The 20,565-nt window shown below is 31.3% G+C and overlaps 1 protein-coding gene across 2 annotated transcripts in view; it reads left to right on the forward strand.

Moving 5' to 3' along the window:
- Window positions 1-18,806, forward strand: part of MS3_00002365 (uncharacterized protein) — an 88,536-nt gene extending 69,730 nt beyond the window's left edge. Inside the window, exons 12-15 of one of the 2 annotated variants that reach the window (XM_051209932.1) lie at window positions 1,335-1,600; window positions 6,877-7,071; window positions 9,958-10,381; window positions 18,455-18,806. In XM_051209932.1, coding sequence (XP_051075419.1) covers window positions 1,335-1,600; window positions 6,877-7,071; window positions 9,958-10,381; window positions 18,455-18,499 — 930 coding nt within the window. In that variant the 3' untranslated portion in view covers window positions 18,500-18,806. Of the gene's footprint in view, window positions 1-1,334; window positions 1,601-6,876; window positions 7,072-9,957; window positions 10,382-17,502 lie in introns of both variants that reach the window. The other variant, XM_051209933.1, reaches the window with a different exon arrangement.
- Window positions 18,807-20,565: the final 1,759 nt, after the last annotated feature.

Consider the following 20,565-nt stretch of genomic DNA (forward strand, 5'->3'; position numbering starts at 1 on the left):
GGTGGACGGTGGCGCAGTAGCCGGCTAAATGGTCTAGTGGTTAAGCGTTCGCACATGAGACTGATAGGTCCTGTGTTCGAATCTCGCGGGAGCCGGATCGTGGATGTGCACTACTGAGGAGTCCTATACTAGCACGAGACAGCCGCTTAGTGCTTCCAGGTTTTTCACAATGGTCTAACTTCAATTGACACATGAATTGAATTATAAAATTACTAAAAATCTTCACTAAAATCCCTTTTTGAAAATAAATATTTATCAAAAAAAAACAGAATGAAACCTAATCAAAATATAGATTTTATTATGTAAATGTTTTAATGGATAAAATAAAATGTTTACTTTTTTAAATTAAAAAAAAAATGAGATTTTTGGCAATAGCTTATCAACTATTGTTAATCAAAGAGTATTCGATATCTGTTTTCTATTAATTCATATCTTATTATTAACAAACACTTTATCATCTTATGCGAAATCAAATATATAACCCTTAAAGCAATAAATGGTTTAATATTTCATCTTATTCAATATTGTTATTTTACTTTATTGAAGTGATGTCAATGAAATCTGAATAACTATTCAAGATTTTTTAGTTCAATAATACTTACTTACTCTTGTTAGGCCGCCGACCAGCATTCTCAAATCTACTCTGTCCTGAGCCTTCCTTTCCAGTTCTGTCTAATTGCTGTTCATTTATCTCACGTCTATCTCCATTTCCCGGAGTAATATGTTTTTTTTGGTTTTCCTCTTCTCCTCCTTTGGCCTTGAGGAATCCAAGTGACGGGTTGCCGTGTGATACATTTGGGTGCTTTCCTCAATGTGTGTCTTATCCACTTTCAGCAATTCTTCCTGATCCTCTCCTCCACTGGAATCTGGTTTGTTCTCTCCCGCAATGGGTTGTTGCTGATAATGTAGGGCCAACCAATCCAAAGTATTTTGCGTACACAACTGTTAATAAACAATTGTATCTTCTGGATGATGGCTTTCGTAGTTCTGCGAGTTTCCGCCCCATACGGTAGAACTGTCTTGACATTTGTATTGAAAATTCTGACCTTGGTGTTGGATGACACTTGAACTCAACAATAGATCATCGTTAAAATCATTTTTAATTTGTATTAATCTTTTACTATTATCGATATTTAATTACTTTTTGTTTCTGTCAGGATATTAAACTATAATCTGTTTTCGTATTTATTACCAATCTATGTTCCGTTCTAATAAAAATGAAAAGGTATTTATAAACATTTACACTAATTTACATATTTTTAAATAAACAAAAAAAACACCAATTTGTGAACAGTTTTTTCTTAAAACATTCTATTTAATACGTATGTATATAGATTAGAAAACTTCTGGGTGCTTTAAATGTCCCTCTTGGTATGTTACTTATTACTGGATTGGAAAGAATATTCTTTAGAGGTTATAATTTACCTACTGTAAATATACCACCATCAAATCAAGTTAATGCATCGACATGGGTTAATCCACCAGACTTTGCACGTTTACAAGATTATAGTAAAGCTGCACCAACACTTATTCATGGAACTTCAATAGCTATTGGGGTGGCATTGGCTATTATTATATTTACAGAAGCAGCTTTGAATGGGTAAGTATTGGAATGATTATTAAATATAATGATTCTTTATCAATCGTAGTAATGTGTCTTGCTGTACTGATTGATTGTTGAATTATGAACAATATAGTGTTTTTTCTAATCTAAATTTCTGATCAAATTCTGCTAGTTATTCTCACTGTGACCAGTAGTCTTATCAATTCATAAAATCTCGGGAGTTCCATAGACAATAATGATTAAATAAACACTACATATTGATCCGTCTGCATAATCATCCAATGCTTATGGTAGGGGCTCATTAAAAGCTCAAATAACTCAACAGTAAGATTGGGTGGGGTGGGCCAGAGCCCAATGAACAGATTCAGTTTCCTATGTGTTTTAAGCATTCCTTGGATATGAATGTCAACTAGTAGGAAACTTGGGTTAAGCAGAGCTTCTTTCGGATGAAATACAATTAACCAACAGTTTCTTGAATGATAATTAATAAACCTTTTCATTATGAAGTTGAGGAACACATAACATAAAATAAAATTACAGAAAATGAATTACAACATACAAGTTAACAGAAACAAAGGTTATGTTAAGTAAAAGTACGAAGAAAATTTTACTTGTTATTGAGGTTAGTATATATTTGTGAGCACTTAGTTACATGATTTCGTCACTATTACACTGAAGCATTTTAAATTAACACTTTGCATCAGTTCGTTGATAGATTTTCTGCAGCTAACATATATTCCTTATCACAATGCCTACTACAATGATATAAACGCATCTAATACAGTGAATAAATGAAAAGAATGTTTTCTCTATATGAAGGAACGCACATACTTCAGTTAAATCTCTAAAACTCATCAGAATATAATAGGCATTTACTGTTAAAATATTCACAATACAAAACGTTCTATTCCATTGGTCGAAATCTAAAATTGCTAAGCATATTGAGAATGATTCCTACTTTCAATCAGTTAGGACACTGACAAAAAATCATGTAAACGTAGATCAGGTTAGCATAACAAACATTCGATATCCAGATGGATATAAAGATAACTAGATGTTTAAAAACAACTAATCAATAGCATGGTCAACATACACAGAACCACTCTAAAATGCCTACTTATATTTCAAGTAAAGCTCTGAAAACGCAATATCACCAATGCTATTTACTTGAGCCACGTATTTTCTCTATCATCCACTTATCATAGCAGCAAAAGTTTTTCTTAAAATCAAAATATATTCTTATTCCACTTTAATTATAAGCCATGACAAATAAAAACCAAATTGTGATTTAGTCTAATAGAGCATAATATACTAGGTAAGAATAGCTTAACTGTGGTCGCAAACATTATTCAGCTCACCATCCTTAGTATCTCATTTTCTATAAGAGTTTAAAAATTTCTTAATTCTGCCTCATTTCGAAATATTTGGAGTATAATTCTGTATATATATATTGTACCTAGAGTGAAACAGATCTAACAATATACACATATTTTTATTTTATTTTCTGAATTAAATAAATTTCTCATCTTTGTCATGCTATGAATCAATAGTAGTTAAGGTTATTATTTATTTTGATTTTGATTCACGTGGTTTACTCATGTGAATAGTTAAAAAAAGTAGTAAGCTACAATTTGACAGTGTATACTATTTTACATACAAGATACACAAGTATATAATAAAGAGTATTTATGTCTGTTAAGTATCTTTTTCTCCTTGTTGTTGTTGTTGTCCTAATTCAATTTTCATTTTGATACACCTATGTTTCATGTAATTTCTTAAATAATTTATCATATCAATATCAGACTATCATTCTTGTAGTCTTTATTTATTTGCTTACGTATAATTCACAAACTTACTGTTTTGTTACAATTGATAAAATGATAATTTTATAAAGAAAAATAAAATAAAGAGAAAATTTATGATACAAAGATCATCAGTTAAATAATTTAAATTTAATAAGAATAAAACTAAAATTGAACTGAATCTTTCTCAAGAGTTCAATAAAGTATTTTAGAAGAACTATCAACAGTTCCTGATATGAATTATATAAGTTCTCTGTGAAACCATCAAATGAATGAGAACTAAATGATTTTGTGTATAAAGTTTTGTTGGATCGGTAGATCCTAATACAACACAACTATTCTTCATTCCATAGGACCTGATCACAAACCAATTACTTTATATTTTCACATTAGCAAAACAAAAATGATTTTCCATTATTGTAAATATTAGATTATCATGATTGAATACATTAATTTATAGAGTTTATTAAAATTAAATGCTAATAAGTGTGACAATCGAATACCAATATTTGGTTTGAACACAGAACTAACAAACCAAAATTTATTTGATTAGACCAGATTACGTTCTTTTGTATAGCATACGAAGCGTTTTTGAGTTACTCGTACTAAATCATGTCAAAACACAAACTCTGTGCTCAGCTTAAACAGTTCTAAGTTAGGAAATAGAACAAACTATATCAAAAATACAAAATACCTCAAACGGTACAGCCTGTGTTATACAGTCTAGAGTTTCTCTAACACAAATTAGCGTTCTAAACAACAAAAGAAACAGTTAATACAAAAACTTTTAATACCTGAGAATCAATAAAAATATTTCCAACAAGATTGGATCAGATATCTATCTTCAGGGATTCCAGCAACCATTCCAATCAGACAGTCAAAGGTTAACAGTCACACACTGACCTAGACCGTGATCTTGAGCCTAGTCAAACACGACCTTATTGTCGATAGCTCGGCAACATCCAATAAAAAATTAGGTAACAAAAGGTATGTCTTTGATCAGTCACATAATAAAAAGCACAGACGAGGAAGACAGAAAGACACAAAATGTGGTTAAAAAGAGATCTGAATAAAGGTTAAAATACACGAAAGGGAGAAGAAACAAATAAATGACAGTACTGTCCAACAAAAATGCTGTGGAGGGATTTTCAGCCTTTTCTTTCCGTTACAATAAGTGTTTCATTATAATGACATTTAAATATTAACAGTAACTGTTAAAGTATTCTTTTCAAATAAATAAAGCAATTCTTAGTCCGTATTGAAAGTATATTTGATTACTTTAGACTAGATCTTGTAGCACCCTACTGATTGGCATCATAATAGTCCAACATTATTTCACTGATATCCAAAGTTTTCCATTCTGTAGAGTAGCTATTATGTATCTATCTATTAGTACTCACTTTCATCTCTAAAATGCATCTAAAAGAGGTCTGTAATTAATGTAACAAAGTAATTCAAGGTTTGAGGCATGTTTCACAAACCAGTAATTTTTCTTTGAATTTCGAGCAATGTAACATCAATTTCACAGTGAAATTACACAACTCAAAGCTAAACTGAACTTTTTAACTCTATACAAAGAGGAACTAAAATATATTTGTGAAAGCAACTGTAGATCAGTCAGCTATAGAAGTTCATCAAAATTCAGTATTTCACCAAGTGATTCAATGATAATTCTCTGTAACAGAGTAGAAAATTTTCATAAATCGATTTGTACAGTGTATGCCTAATGATGTACAGAAAAACAGAAACAATATTTCCATTAATATATTGTTAACAAGAAACAAAACACATTTATTTATTATTCTTGAATTCTAGTTATCAAAATATGTCTATCTAGCAATTCAACATGATCCATCCCCCCCCCTAAAATGATCAATGATATTGAATCATGTTAGAGTTGTTTAAACAAGATAATTGATTTTTTCAACGACCTCTTACATGTGTTCAATTCATATTTGTCAAGTGAATGAAACAAAATTTGTGTTCTTAACTAGAATAATTATTACTTATACTTTACCGCCAAATATTTTAATCTTCATTTCCGAAAAATAAATGATTATCAATAATTTTAATCATTTTTTTTTATAGTTTTGTTCAAATAAGCTTTTACTTTTTCAGTTCATCTACATTCAGTATAAACGTAGAGTTTCTGTAGAGACCGATTTAATTTGTAAATGGTACTTTCAAAAGATTGATCTTAATTGAAAGTTCTATTTGCACTTTCTGATAACAGAAAGAAACAGTTGTTTAAAGTACCATGGTTTTAAATGGTATCTCAGTTGAAATCAGCCTGTTATAAAAACTACTTGCAAAATAAAAAGCCCATCTGACTGAAATACCTTCAATAGTTATTTAGATATATAGATGTAGATGGACTTCAAAATGAGTTGCTCAAGTTCTAGTGAGAGGCCATGATTGATGAAATTAAGACAATGGTCATTCATTGATTGAACATATTTTCGTTTCTAGAATAACTGCTATCTTCCTACCAATATTTATGTATATATAATGTGTTGAATTTTAGCACATCACTTCTAGGCCAACAAATAGTCTTTAAATAGCTTGCATCTCCAAATTCAGTCAATTAGTGATGTTGTAGTCAACATGAACGCAAGCAGGGACAAGAGAGAAACTTAGTAAAATTCGAGAACCATACTGTAAATACTTAATTTGCAAAATATCAATCGATTGTCTGAAACTTGACTGTTCCTTTTTCAACTATCAGTCAATCGCCTCAGACTTCATTGTTATTTTGTTTCAACACCAATCATTCTTTGTTCTTGCTCTCTTTCCTTTGATCTTCTTAACCTTCTGCCTACAGACATTTCACTTCCGTTTGATGATACATACTACTTACATCTGTCGGCATTAGTAGCACATATCACATATTACTCTAATAATTATCAAATGTCGACCGGAACACCTGTCTTATATCCAATATGTTTGGGCTCCACTCATCATGGCTCGTCACCTAAACTTCAAGAATTCGTATTTAAGCTAGTCACTCATTGACTCCACACAATTGAACGAAACTCTGATTTACTGATCGCATTTATTAGCAACTAAACTGTAAAATGCCAATACCGATTCTTGAGTAGTACAATACTTATACCATTCTTTTTAACAATGTATTAAAATGCATTTAAACTTGTTTCTATTTCTGATAACAGTTGTTACTTCCTTACGTTTACACTAATTTCTTTTGAGATACTTGGAACATGAAGATTTTAACAAATAATCAACTATGATATTTGATTATGTACTGTATAAAAATGTGAGAAATCATTCAATCTAATGTTTGGTTTATTATCGTTCCAAATATCATAATGGTGGTTTGACTTTTTATTCAAATGACCAACAATTTACGAGGGAATGAAACGATAAACAGTGGTCTACTAATTTTTTCCCATTAAGTAATCTGTGCAATTATACCTTATGATAATATTCTCTATTTCTTATATACTCCATTTTTTAACTGTATGATCTTTTTTATTTTTTCTATAAAAAAAGTTTAACAGCAATGAAAAATAAAGCTGTGAAACCGAATATTTTTGTTATGGATTTGGTATTGTTACAAATTATTTTCCCTACGATCAGTGGAATAACTGGTTGGCCATTTATGTCTGGTACAACAGTTAGAACACTTAGCAATCTTGTTGCCCTAGTCAAAATGGATCAAAGTCCTGCACCTGGTATGCCTCACAAGTATGTGAAACATACAAAATGATATTTTTTATTAAATATATTTATGGTTGAATAAAAAATAAGTCAACAATGCATTTTCATTTAGAAACTGATACAATGTAAATCATTTTATTAAGTGATTTATGGTAATTTGTCTAGTTTGAAAATAGATATTTTTTTCCTGTTAATAAGTACCAAAAGACTGGAAAGAAGGACTTCTGATCAAAATACCGAAGAAAGGCGATCTCAGCAACTGTGACAACTACAGGGGCATCACTCTTCTCTCAATACCGGTAAAAGTCCTCAACAGGGTATTGTTAAACAGGATGAAGGACTGCGTAGACGCCCAACTTCGTGACCAACAGGCAGGATTCCGTAAGGATAGATCGTGTACAGACCAAATTGCAACTCTACGGATCATTGTGGAACAATCAATTGAATGGAATTCATCACTCTACATCAACTTCATTGACTACAAAAAATCATTGCATCCTTTTCTTAATATTTACTGAAATAGTTCTTATGTTCATGAAGAGTTATAATACGTAAAATGAGTTTTGTTTTACCTAAGTTTTATTAGGATTGATGATAAACCTTTCCGCGATACATATCTAATCGTGTTACTTTGCTTCATGATGTTTAATATTTCCGTGTATTAATTATTCATCTCTGTGAAATAATGAAAGTGGACAGTATTAAAAACTTCAATCCATCTAAAACTAGATACCTTATTACTAATAATATGGTCGAATTATTTAGTTATATCATTAAACTGAAGATTTTAATGAATATTTCAAAAAAATAACGGCTTATATAAGGTGAAAAGCATAACAGCATAGTCGTTAACAACTTGAATATTTTTTTCCCATTTAAAGTAAGTACAAGCGATTTTCGGCGTGAACACGTTGATGACTTTTCTGGAAAGAGTTTACCTATGCCTAATTAGGATTATTTTAGGAATTTTTTTCCTCACTTTAACCTATAACTCTTTCTTTAATGCCCGATATTAAACTAATTTTAATATACTATGAATTCCTAGTAAGTCATTATATTCTCATGAAAGCATATGTTAACAGCGCATAATGAATATTTTTCTATATGGTATTAAGGAAATATATTTTATCAAGTGTTAAATAATAGCGCTAGAAAAAGATATTATATATTCCTATAAATAAAGGATTTTATTTACCTCGAGGATTGCATAATGCATTGATATTCCTGTCTTAAATTTATAAACTTTTCACTGCTTATTGTATAAAAATATTTAAAATGTTCCCATTCCTTCTGTCTCTTCTCACTTTTGTTTGACGATATACTTGTTCGTTATTTCCAAGTTCCTGCTTGCATAAACCAAAAAAAGATTTTCACTTTAAAAAAAAGATATACTACAAGACTATCTGTTTTCGAACGTTAACTCTAGGAATTGAACATTAATCCATATGTATTTGTCACTGAGAGTTATGCGGTCGTAATGTTAAATTATCAGATATCCTTTCAGAGCAATGGTTCATTGTGCTGTATTAACAATTCATTCAGCTTGTCTCACCCTATTTATGAAACAATACCGTCATTATGTAATAGAATAATTGATAAATTTTATCAATGACCTATGTAATTATGTTACTTTTTATGACTACTTTTTACGTATGATTCTATCATCTTGTAAAATTCAACTATAAACGTTGGAAAAAACGAGACATTTTTGTTCCACTGGTCATGTTGATTTTGTATTCTGCACATCATGATGATAGCGTGTCGAAGTTTCGTTAAAACACATTATACTCCACAATAACAGTTACTTATAAGCTATTAAATAAATATATTGTTGGTGAGTTGAATTTCTAATTGGACATTACTATATATAATCAAACAAACTCTAGGCATGAGTGATTAACAATAATCGTTATTTCGATACTTTGTTATTGACGTGAACATGTGATATATATCTCTATATGTTTGTTACTATTTAAAATCCTTATAATTATTGTACTTACTAAAACGCATTACAAAATATGATAATTGTTCTTGGTGGAGTTTTGTTCTCTGAGCTGGATGGTTTGGTCGTGGAGCTTTCATCGTTCTTCTGAACGACATCATCAGCACAAACTTCAGATAGAAGTGAAGTGTTCGAATTTCTCCATTTGTGTTTCACAGCTTATTCTGTGCACCTCGATGTTGATTGGTTCTTATTGACCTTGAATTTGTCATTGTTTACTTCTTTGTTTTGGTTGTGTCTCCCATTGGTTTGATTTTTGTTCCTATATTTGTGCATGATTTTCCTGACTGGTTGGTAAATTGGATTGATTTCAATATGCTTGTTGATTGCTGATTGACCTGAGTGCCAGGCTTCTAAAAATTCCATGGTGTTTTTGGAGTTTCCTCTGTTGTTCCTTAATGTCCGAAATAGATTACTTGACTTAGTATTTAGTTCTGTACTGTTTGGGTTTTTAAAAGATATGATTTTCTTTTAATAAGGAAATTCAAGTAATCTGCTTGAATCCAAATTCATCTAAAATATATTCTGGCTTCTATATTCGTTTATGTATAACCCTATAGCTCTTAAACATAAATACATTCATAACTAACCATAGAAATTCTTCTGTTGCTTTTCCAGACTACCTTGATTAAGATATGAAACTGCAATGAACATTTGGTGTGATATAATCTTAATAAAATGCAGTATTATTTACATTGTGGATAAATACAATATTCTATGAATGTTTTATATAATTATCTTTTATATTAGAAGACAAATATTCACTGTAAAGAGATTACATAAGTTACTGTAGAATTGTTCGTAGTCAAAACACAGTTAATAATTTTTTTTGCGTTGATAGCTAGTGTTGTTTGAAGCGTGTAATACAAGCGATAATAGGAAGTTTAATAAAAATTTATTTTTCATTGTAGGATTGTGGGAACAGTAGAGCAACGAGTTAGCGGTGTATTTGTGGGAATCCTTGTTGCGCTTTCAATATTCCTTGGATCTATATTAAGCAACATTCCATTGGCTGCACTCTATGGAATGTTTTTATACATGGGCGTAATGGGACTGAGAGATTTAACATTTGTTTTAAGGATATGCTCCTTAATGAAACGTCGAAAACACTGGGAAGATTGGGAATGTGTTCGTGGTCTTCCTAGTAGGCATATACTAGTCTTCTCACTTATTCAAGCTGCAGTTGTCTTGATTCTAGTTTCACTGAATATAATTTCTGATTTTACAGTAGCCAACTATGTTGGTCTTATCTTTCCGATCATTATTCTCATCTATGGCCTTATTCGCGAATTTGCATTGCCTAAATGGGAATGGCTGGCGTTATATTTACATCAAGTATGCTCAGTTATTTTACTTTTGTTTGGTTTTATAAAGTATAACCGATGTATAAAATGTTTGTATTATCTATCCCTTATTTTCAGTCAGTATATTATCGTCATTTAAGTCTATGTTCGTCCATTCCCTACATCTACAGCTCAACTCTTCCTTAACTTGCTTAGAAGTTACTAGTGTTTTGTCAAATGGAGAATATTGGCATTTGACCAGAGTGTACATTAATTGTTCTCAATAAACAAGGAAATAACATCTTTTGAATGAAATATTCGCAATTCATAGACAATAATTCACCCAAAATAATAAAGCATTTTATGACAGTTCAGTGAAGAGGATTTTCTTTTCGACAATATCACTTACATAAGTTGTACAACCATACTTATGCTTAGTTTGCACATGCAAGTACTGGATTGCTGAAAAGTTATCAAAAGTTAGTCAAAAATTCAGGTCTTAAGTACATGTTATATAGTCGTAGAATCAGTTAACTGAGAATAAAGTATAAAAACAAAGAAGCGTGAACGTTAATTTTCCACTTGATGAACATAAAGAAGAATTAAACACATGTCAAAAATTATGACAGGCTAGGATCAGCGTAAAATTGATAATTGGGCACAACAAGTTTCATTATAAAAACCAAGCTTTATTGATTGAATACCCTAGTCTCTGGAATGTATACATTTCTAATCCAACTTCTTTTAAAGCCAACACGCTTAACTCTGACGATAATTTTGGACGAAGATTCCGACCAATTTCGCTCTTCACACTCTATGAAACTTGACAGTAATAATACTTATTAAGTGATTATGGATTATTAAAGTATGCAATAAACAAAATATATGATTAGATAATAGTAAACTTGGAATGAGACATGATAATTATTACACATACATTAATCACTAACAGAATCAGTCCACTAAAAAGTTTTTCCAACAAAACATTATACAAATAAAAATATACTATACTAACCAGCTAAATACGTTCCTTCATGATTACTAATTTTAAAATTTCTAATCAAGTTCTAATTAAAAATATTATTTTTCCTATCATATCCCTCCTCTAGAGGTTTGTTTATCTTTTATTATATTCATTTTCAATATTGATAAACAACTATATCAATCATAGTCAAAACTTGCTTACTTACTGACTTACGCCTGTTACTCCTCGTGAAGGAGCATAGGCCGCTCATCAGCATTCTCCATCCAACTCCGTCCTGGGCAATCCTCTACAGCTCCTTCCAGTTGTTATTCACCCATTCATTTATTAAAATCTTTTAAAAATATATTTCTAGAATGTTGAACTTAAAACTTGGAATTTATCTCTTTATCAAGATTGTCTAATCATTTTAATTAAATTGTTGTACGCCATAATTTTCTATTAACACCTCAGTTAGGATGCAATTTAAGGATTTCCAATTGAGCAGGTCATTCAAACAAATAATTTGCTTATATTATCAAGTAATTTAATTTTAACTTGGTATTCATCATAGATTGATCCCATTTAAAGAGCTACTGAAAACGAGAGAGTGCAGGTCAAATGTCTCTCTCAAATATGGGATTCCTCATCAGAGCGTGTTTATCACCTCCGAACTCAGTGACCTGATGGTTAAGTGATTTCTATAGGACCTAAAGGTTCTAGGTTTAACGCCTAGTAACGTCTAGAGATATACATCAACTAGTAGTCTCAAACCATAAAAGAAAACGCTCTTCTGTTTTCAATAGTACTCAAACTAAGATTATTCTGGTTTTAATATCATCTTCACGTTTACTGATATATTGTCAACAATGATAAACTAATAAAATGTCAAGTTGATCTCAGTTATACTTACTGGTACCATTAAATTCCAGCAGCATAAATAATAATGAAGAAACCCATAAATTCCATTTTACGAAGCTCATTAATTTCAAGAATACTATAAAGCTTATGATCGAGATACTCGATACCGAAGACCCATGTAAGTAAAGATGTCGTTTACTTCAAATAGGATTCATGCGCTTAAAGAAGCATTCAAATCTAGTATCCTAGACAAGTCAGTATTTTTTTATAAATTACCAAAATTTCTTTATTTCATTCTATGTAGTTGGAAATACTATAGATTAAATACCCCTCAGTAATGATTATATTTTGATCAAACGTTTGTGAAGACTTTTAATTTCGAAAACGTTTTACATCACTGATTAAGTTTATCAAGACATACGTCGAAAAACAGTACGCACTGAACAGCTCCTTGTTCGCATTTGAGACTTATTAGCAGATAGGTTCTAAGATGAGTATTTTGGCAATATGCGCGTTGCTTAAATCTTATGTACGGAAAAGAGAGTTTTATTTAATAGAAAATCTTTTCATATAGAGTCCTGACAATCGGAAATATACTCTGTATTTACGCCCACAAATTTATTGTTTTATTTGCCTCACACGTATCACGAATCCTGCTTCTGATTTATTGAATTTTCGGGCTTACTGTTACTGTAGAAAATCTCCAATTTTATCCACTGCCTCAAGTAATGCTTTTAAACTTCTTAATTAGTGATGATGATACGGGTCAGGATTCAGCTATTGCTATCGTAGTAATTTTATAACATAGTCTGTTCCAGGATTATACAATCCTTGGAATTTCTTACCATTCATATATGTATATATGAAAGTGCGATGATAACATTATACATGCTTCATTTGTATAAATTTCTGAATAACAAGTTATTCTTGAAACATCATATACTTTAAAGGAATTGTGAACTTACTCTTTGAGAAAAAGTCACTTTTTGATATTGACTCAGAATAAAATATTAAAACTCTCCGTTTTGCCTAGAGAAAACGAAATCAATTAATAATTGCACTTACAAAAATGACTAACTTCAATAAAGAGTCTTGCAGATTCTGGTGAAAAGTCATGGCCTGCGGAGTTAATTATCTACGTTTTGGACTATCGGATAGTAACTTGATGGTTTACATCTAGTGTACTCCCTAAAACATTTGAAAACCTTACGGTTAATTTCATATGGAGTTACGGATATCCGTTACTCAGCAATCGTAATTTAAGTTGCTTAACTGTTAAGTGCTTGAAGAAAATAACTTGATTTCAGAGTTAGAAAAAATAGTACAACGCAATTCATAGTTTTCGCTAATGTCCTTTCACCCTTATTATTGTTCTATCCTACGTAACAAAACTCCTCAATTGTTTATTTTCAATCCACCATCTTGTTATTCATTTCAGTTAGTCAAGTTACGTAATTGAGTTACACATTGTAAATCTAGTAATCATCTTATTTTTCTTAGGATGATCTGTTGAAAATAAATCATCTTTTTATCTTCCTTTTATCTCAGTTTCACTAATGTATTGGCTGATATTTCTCTTCGGTGTTCACCTCGATTTACTATCTAAACGTTTTTGTATTTACATTGTAATCACTTAATGTAAATGAGGGTTTGTTTGTTTGCACGTTTTTCTAACTGACACCTATTTGGTTATTTATATAAGTAAAGAATGAGAAACAAATGTACAATTATGCATTATTAAAGGTTTGAAATTTCTCGTTGTTCATATGGAAAACTCCAATTGAACAGTATTTGTTGCCTATTTGCTCCCTGAGTGGATCATCTCCACACAGCATCTAGTTATAAGTTTGAGCGATAGTCGTTGGGTTCAAGTTATAACGTGAACATCAACACTGTGGTTCAGGTACGTTTAGCTGACGAGCCCTAAATACCACACGTACAGCAAGGGTGGGAGGTTTGTGAAGATTGTTCAATTTAATCACCCACTTTATTTGGTAAAGTAGTGAAAGGTAAGATCCACTGGACAATTAATCCGTTCAGTGTAGTATAATGATATCGAAAGAGCTTGACATCATCAATGAATTTTTTGGCGTAATAACGCTAATTAACTGAGTTTGGAGATGAGAACCACTAGATTCAAATTCAATTATTTAAAAGTGAACACTGATGAAGAGTTCCATATTACAACATCATAGTATTTGTCTGGTTCAATTCGGTGTACAATATATTCAAAATGGCTTTTATTAAATTCAAATACTGTAATCCTAATATCAAAAAGATGAAAACACAGTGTTTTGGATTAGATCACTTATTATCATAATACTTTAACATCAGTATCAGCAGTAAGACAAATGGAATGAATATTAACATGCTATGCTATTTTCTAATAACTACAACTCAATATAAACTTCAATAAATAGTGATATAGTTCATGATATTGAAGTCTGTTTTATTCTTATAAGATATTACTCTCCATATGTGCACATTACGTAATTTTTACACAAAGTATGTAAATATGTTCATCATATAATAAAACCCACAGATTTATGGTGGAATAATATTTTTCTCCATAAAATGTCTCACAAAATTTCACAGCTAAGACTCCAAAGTAATGGGTGAAGTAGTTTAATCCAGTTTTTATAATAAATATAAACTTGAATTATGTATTCCTAGGTATAAAGATTTTCCTAGCACATGTAAATATTGAAATCATTATTAGTTACTCATTATTTGAATAAGAAAATATATTAACTAACATAAAGAAATTACAAATCTGCATAAAGTATATAAGTAAAGTAGGATATGAGACTAAATAATATCTGATGTTGTGTTATGAAATAAATTAAATCAAATAGTTGAATTCATAAGTCAATTAAAGCTAGAACGCCATGAAAAGCCTTAAAGCACTAGAAGGCCGTTTCACCCTAGTACAGAAATCCTCAGCAGTGCTTATCCACGACCCCGCCTTGCGAGACTCGAAACCAGGACCTACCAGTGTAGCGCGTGAACGCTTAACCTCCAGAAGATTAAGCCAGCATCCAACGATGTTAATGTCTAACTCCAACTAATCCATGAAATTGAGCGACGCCACCACCACCATTGTCATCAGTGAGTTACTATCACACAACAGACCCAGCTGAACTCTACTGGCCACTGCTTCTCACTAGAACTCCAGGATATATCTCGTGAAGCCAATCACTATATGAATATGTATATTTAATTTTGAACTTGAATAACCATTAAGGCAGTAATAGAATAAACACTAGATTTTACATTTCATAGAATTCTACTTCTTATTTTCTACCATGCTTCAAAAGATCGGTTTTTTTTGTTTCACATCTGAAAAAATGAAAACATCATGTTTACATAGTAATAATAGAATTTACGTAATCCATTTGAAAAAAATAATTTACTACTTACTGGATAAAGTTTATGATAAAAAATAATTGGAAAATCAAATAATAAAAATAAACAGTGTATATACTATCAGTTACTGTAATACTATCATGACTGACATAAACAGTTTGATGCTCTGTTTTCCTTTGACCATGGAAACAATATAATGCGGTTGTAACAAAATAATTCTTTCTTGTATATGTTTGTATATCATTCCATTCCTTATATATATATATATATATATATATATATATATATATATATATATATATAATATTCGGAAGGGGTTTTGTGGAGATTTTTAGAAATTTCAATAGTTCAAATCATGAGTCAATTGAAACTATACCACCATGGAAAACCTGGAAGCACTGTACGGCCGTTTTGTCCTAGTATGGGACTTCTCAGCAGTGTGCATCCACGATCCCGCCCTCCGCGTGATTCGAGCCCAAGACCTGTCAGTCTCGCGCTCGAGACGGCATCCATTAGTGTTAATGTCCAACTTCAACCAATCCACGAAATTGAGCGACACATCCACCATTGTCTTCAGTGGGTCGATACCTCACAATAGACCTGGCTGAACTCCACTGGTTAGTTGCTCACGCGCGAGACTGATAAGTCCTTGGTTCGAATCTCGCGGAGGGCAGGATCGTGGATGTGCACTGCTGAGCAGTCCCGTACTAGGACAAAACGGACGTCTAGTGCTTCTAGGTTTTCCATGGTGGTCTAGCTTCATTTGACTCATTATGTGAACTACTGATATATATCATTTATTAAATATACGAACTTATGGTTTGATGGTAGAGAAGATTTGTTGCTCAGGTGGATGATTTTGATTTTTTTTCAGAAAAATAAGTACTGTTTCCAAGGGGTTTAATTTAAACAAACGCATATGTTTGAGTAGGATCACTTCATTTTTGTCGGTTTAATTATTTTTGTTGCATATCATGCAATTTTACCTTGATTTTCCTTGATAAATTCGCCTTTTCTCTAGCTTTATCACTGACCCTATAAAACATGTAATTACTTAATGAAATGACTCTTAATTTGTATAAGATTTGTATTGCTATTATGATCAATAATAATCACCAGGATAACTTTACATTTCCAGGTTGTTGTTACACGACCATATATATATATATATATATATATATATATATATATATATATATATATTTGCGATTGTTGCTATAACTGTGAAAAATAATGCTGCTGAATATCCCAACAATTGTACAGCTTTGGAAATAAATTCACCGAAAAGAGAAATCCTCGTTGAATTAATCTTTCTTATTGAATAACCTAAGTATTAACATTTATAATTGTAATAAGTTTTTAACAGAACTAATGATTTGAATAAAGTTACTTTCTTTATAATTCTATCAGTGTAATTATTATTCTAGTAGTACCTTTAAGTCAAGAAAATTGATTTATTTCTATAATTGTGGTCTAAATTGAATGGTTTATGTTTTTGTGATTATAAATAATTCTTATTTCCGATTAACTAATCATTGATAAGGAATACGAAACCTAGTCATCAGAGTTTCTTTCCTGGCTATTTTCCAATCAACAAATAATTATTAATTTCAATAGTTAAGATCATGAGTCAGTTGAAGCTAGATCACCATGGAGAACCTGGAAGCACTGGACGGTCGTTTCGTCCTATTATGGGACTCCTCAGCAGTGGGAATCCACGATCCTGCGAGATTCGAATCCAGGACCTACTGGTTTCGCGCGTGAGCACTTAACCACTAGAGCACTGAGCCGGCATCCAACTCTGTTAATGTCTAATTTCGACTAATCCACGAAATTGAGCGACGCATCCACGATTGTCTTCAGTGAGTTGCTATCTCACAACAGACCTGGTTGAACTTCACTGGTCAATACTAATTATTATTTAATTTAGAAATTTATTTTAATAATGCTATTTATATCACATATTTTATGTTGTATTCTTTTAGCTTGATCGTAAGTATAAACTGCATCCAAGTGTTATGCGTAAACCACCATCAACTGTACGTAATTTATCAACAATACGTAAAGAAAGTGTTGGTAGTTTTGCATCGGGTGGTTTAACTGTTACATCACAATTAAAAACTAATAATTTTATTGAATATATTCATGATCATGAAACAGCTTCATATAGTGATATCAGTGAACATGAAGACGGTGTAGTTCGTCGGACTTGGGCAACATAAATTCAATAGAGACGTATAAAAATCATAAAAATCAAGATCAAATATTACTTACATATTTTTCTACTGATTAATTAATTCATTCATATATATATATATATACATATTACTTCAATTTTCTGTTAGTGTACAACAATTGTGCAATGTAACAAATAATAATAAAAAAAACTAATACTATCCATACCTCTACACTGAACTATAAAATTGATTATTCTTTTCACGTATATCTTCACTTAGTTTGTGTACTATCAAAATTTCGATTGATTTAACACATTTCCTTTTCTTCTTGTCTATCCATTCTCTAATTCTATTCATATATACAATTTAATGCGTTTGTTAATTCATGTAGGTAACTCTACTCTACATATCCTTTGAGTAATATGATTCTATAAAGCGGGATTACGCCTATCCTACATGCCGTTGATATATATATATATATATATATATATATATATATATATATAATCCCATTCCACTGTATCGCTTTTAGTTTTCACTCAGTTTTGTGTTAATTTTCAATCTTCACAAATGTTTGATCCAAAAAAGTATACGCAATAATTCACTAGGCTTTATTTTATTTTTTGTTTAGAAAAATAAAAAAAGAGAAAAATTTCATGAATAAATTATTTTGCAAAATTTTTGTTTCCAGTCTTGTTGATCTCATTCACCTCGGTATTCTTTTTTTTTGATTTTATTTTTGTTGCTTTCTATCACTTAGTTGGCAGATTCAATCAGAACCCTTCTATATATATACATACACTAACACATAGAAAAATATCATTTCACACATACACAGGTAAGGGTAATAGTTTGTTTACATTTGAACCAAGAATATACATATATTTATATATAGTTTCTGTGTTTCTTTACGCTTTTTGTGAACTTATATATACATTACACTATGCATTGAAAATACTGTTGGAATATTAAAATAATACAACTATTTTGTAATATATATATCTATATTTACATATAAAATTTCATTGATTTCAAGGTTTCTTTTATTGTTTAACAAACTAAATTGTACTAATATTGAGGGATATATATTATCGAACTCATGACGTTCAGATGTCACAGTGAATACAGTTTATTCGATTAGTTATTTATTTGAATATCAGCGTCTTATACCCTAAAATTTCAGTCACTCATTATAAGTGTTTAACAGCTAGTTAGGTTCTGAATTGGTTTACTCCATAATAAACGTCTCAGAATTTATCCTGAAGTCAGTGACTACTGAATATATGAATATTGTTTTATTTTCATATAGTTTATGTCGAGCTATTTAGTTTAATGGTGGTTTCTGTCAAGGATTGATGAGAAGTTCTAAATTATGTACGATTTGCCTCGGTTTTTAATGACCGATGTACAATAACTTGTCAACTACTTTTTTATAGTAACGAATTGTAAAAACATCATTTTTTAGTGCATTTATTTTGTGTTGACATTTAGCATTGTAAGCTTATAAATACAGTTTATTTGAACATATGGAGTAGTAATATTGACCGCACAAAATGAGCTCTTTCGAAAGTCATCTCTGAATATTATCTTGACTAGCTCTCCAAAGGATTGCAGAAATCATTCAAAAGCTCAATCTTGGAGCATATAGTCAATTTTGGCTAATCCACTTCACCAGAGGCCCCCTCCAAAATCACACACATTAAGAAAAGTCGGTTCAAGAGGAATGAAAGTGAAAAACCTGTATACAGTAGAGGCTATTTCTTTCTAATATTTCAAGCTTCACCTTCCATGGTCTTAACGTGCTTTCTGATCTTACATAATCTATGATTTTTATTTTCATTTCATTAATTCTACTCTTTTCGAATTATCTTCACAACTATAGGTTAGCAATTATCACAACTTATTTCGTTATTAGCAGCTATCAAGTAAAGAATTATCTCCACTTAAACACACTTCATTAGCCGATTATCACTTAACTTTTCAATATCTACTTTAAGATTTCTTTGAGTAATTAGCACCTTTCTATTTTACTATAGAACACCAATTTAGCAACTAAAATTAATTATAAATATGATTATGCAACTTAATTAAATGAAATGATCGAAAAGAAAATTTTCTTTGCTAAACTTCTTTTTTTATTCTTCAATAACACAATGAATCTCTTTTATTATAAAGAAATATCATTGAAATCTTTATCATTTGTAAATCAGTAAAAATGGAAGTAATTTCAATGGTTGAGATCATGAGTTAATTGAAGTTTTATTTTATTTATTTATTTTAACACATACATATTGATACAAGGAGGCACCAAATACATATTCACCACACAAATCTCATTCGATATGTGTGAGGCCTGTGATACTGCCCGGGTGCCCAAACCGAAGTAAGTGGTTTTCTTAGGGAGCCACACCCGGAGCCTTCGGCCTGAAGGTCTGATCCACAAGGCAGTGGAACATCGTAAGGAGATGCAGTCCCATGGAAGCCGGTGACCAACAATTGCTTCATACACCATTTGTCCTCGCAGAATACTGGAGCCCATGTGCACCATTGGTTTGAAATCCGGTTAAGGCGCCGGACATTCGCTTTTCGTCCTCTCATTTTCGTAAGGAACACCCTCGCCACGAGAAGGCAGTGAGTAGGACTTCTCTGGCAGAGGCTATATACGCGTGGCCATGTGAGAGTATCTCGAGAGGGAGAGCGGACTCTGCCTACTCTCGGCCGTACTAGGGCCACTGTGGAAAACCTGGAAGCACTGGATAGCCTTTTCGTCTTACTATGGAACTCCTCAGCAGTGCGCATCCACGATACCCCCCGCAAGCGCTTAACCAATGGACCACTGAGCCGACATTCAACGGTTATGGGTTCGAATCT

This window comes from Schistosoma haematobium, chromosome 1, assembly GCF_000699445.3.
Source record: "Schistosoma haematobium chromosome 1, whole genome shotgun sequence".
Lineage (NCBI taxonomy): Eukaryota > Metazoa > Platyhelminthes > Trematoda > Strigeidida > Schistosomatidae > Schistosoma > Schistosoma haematobium.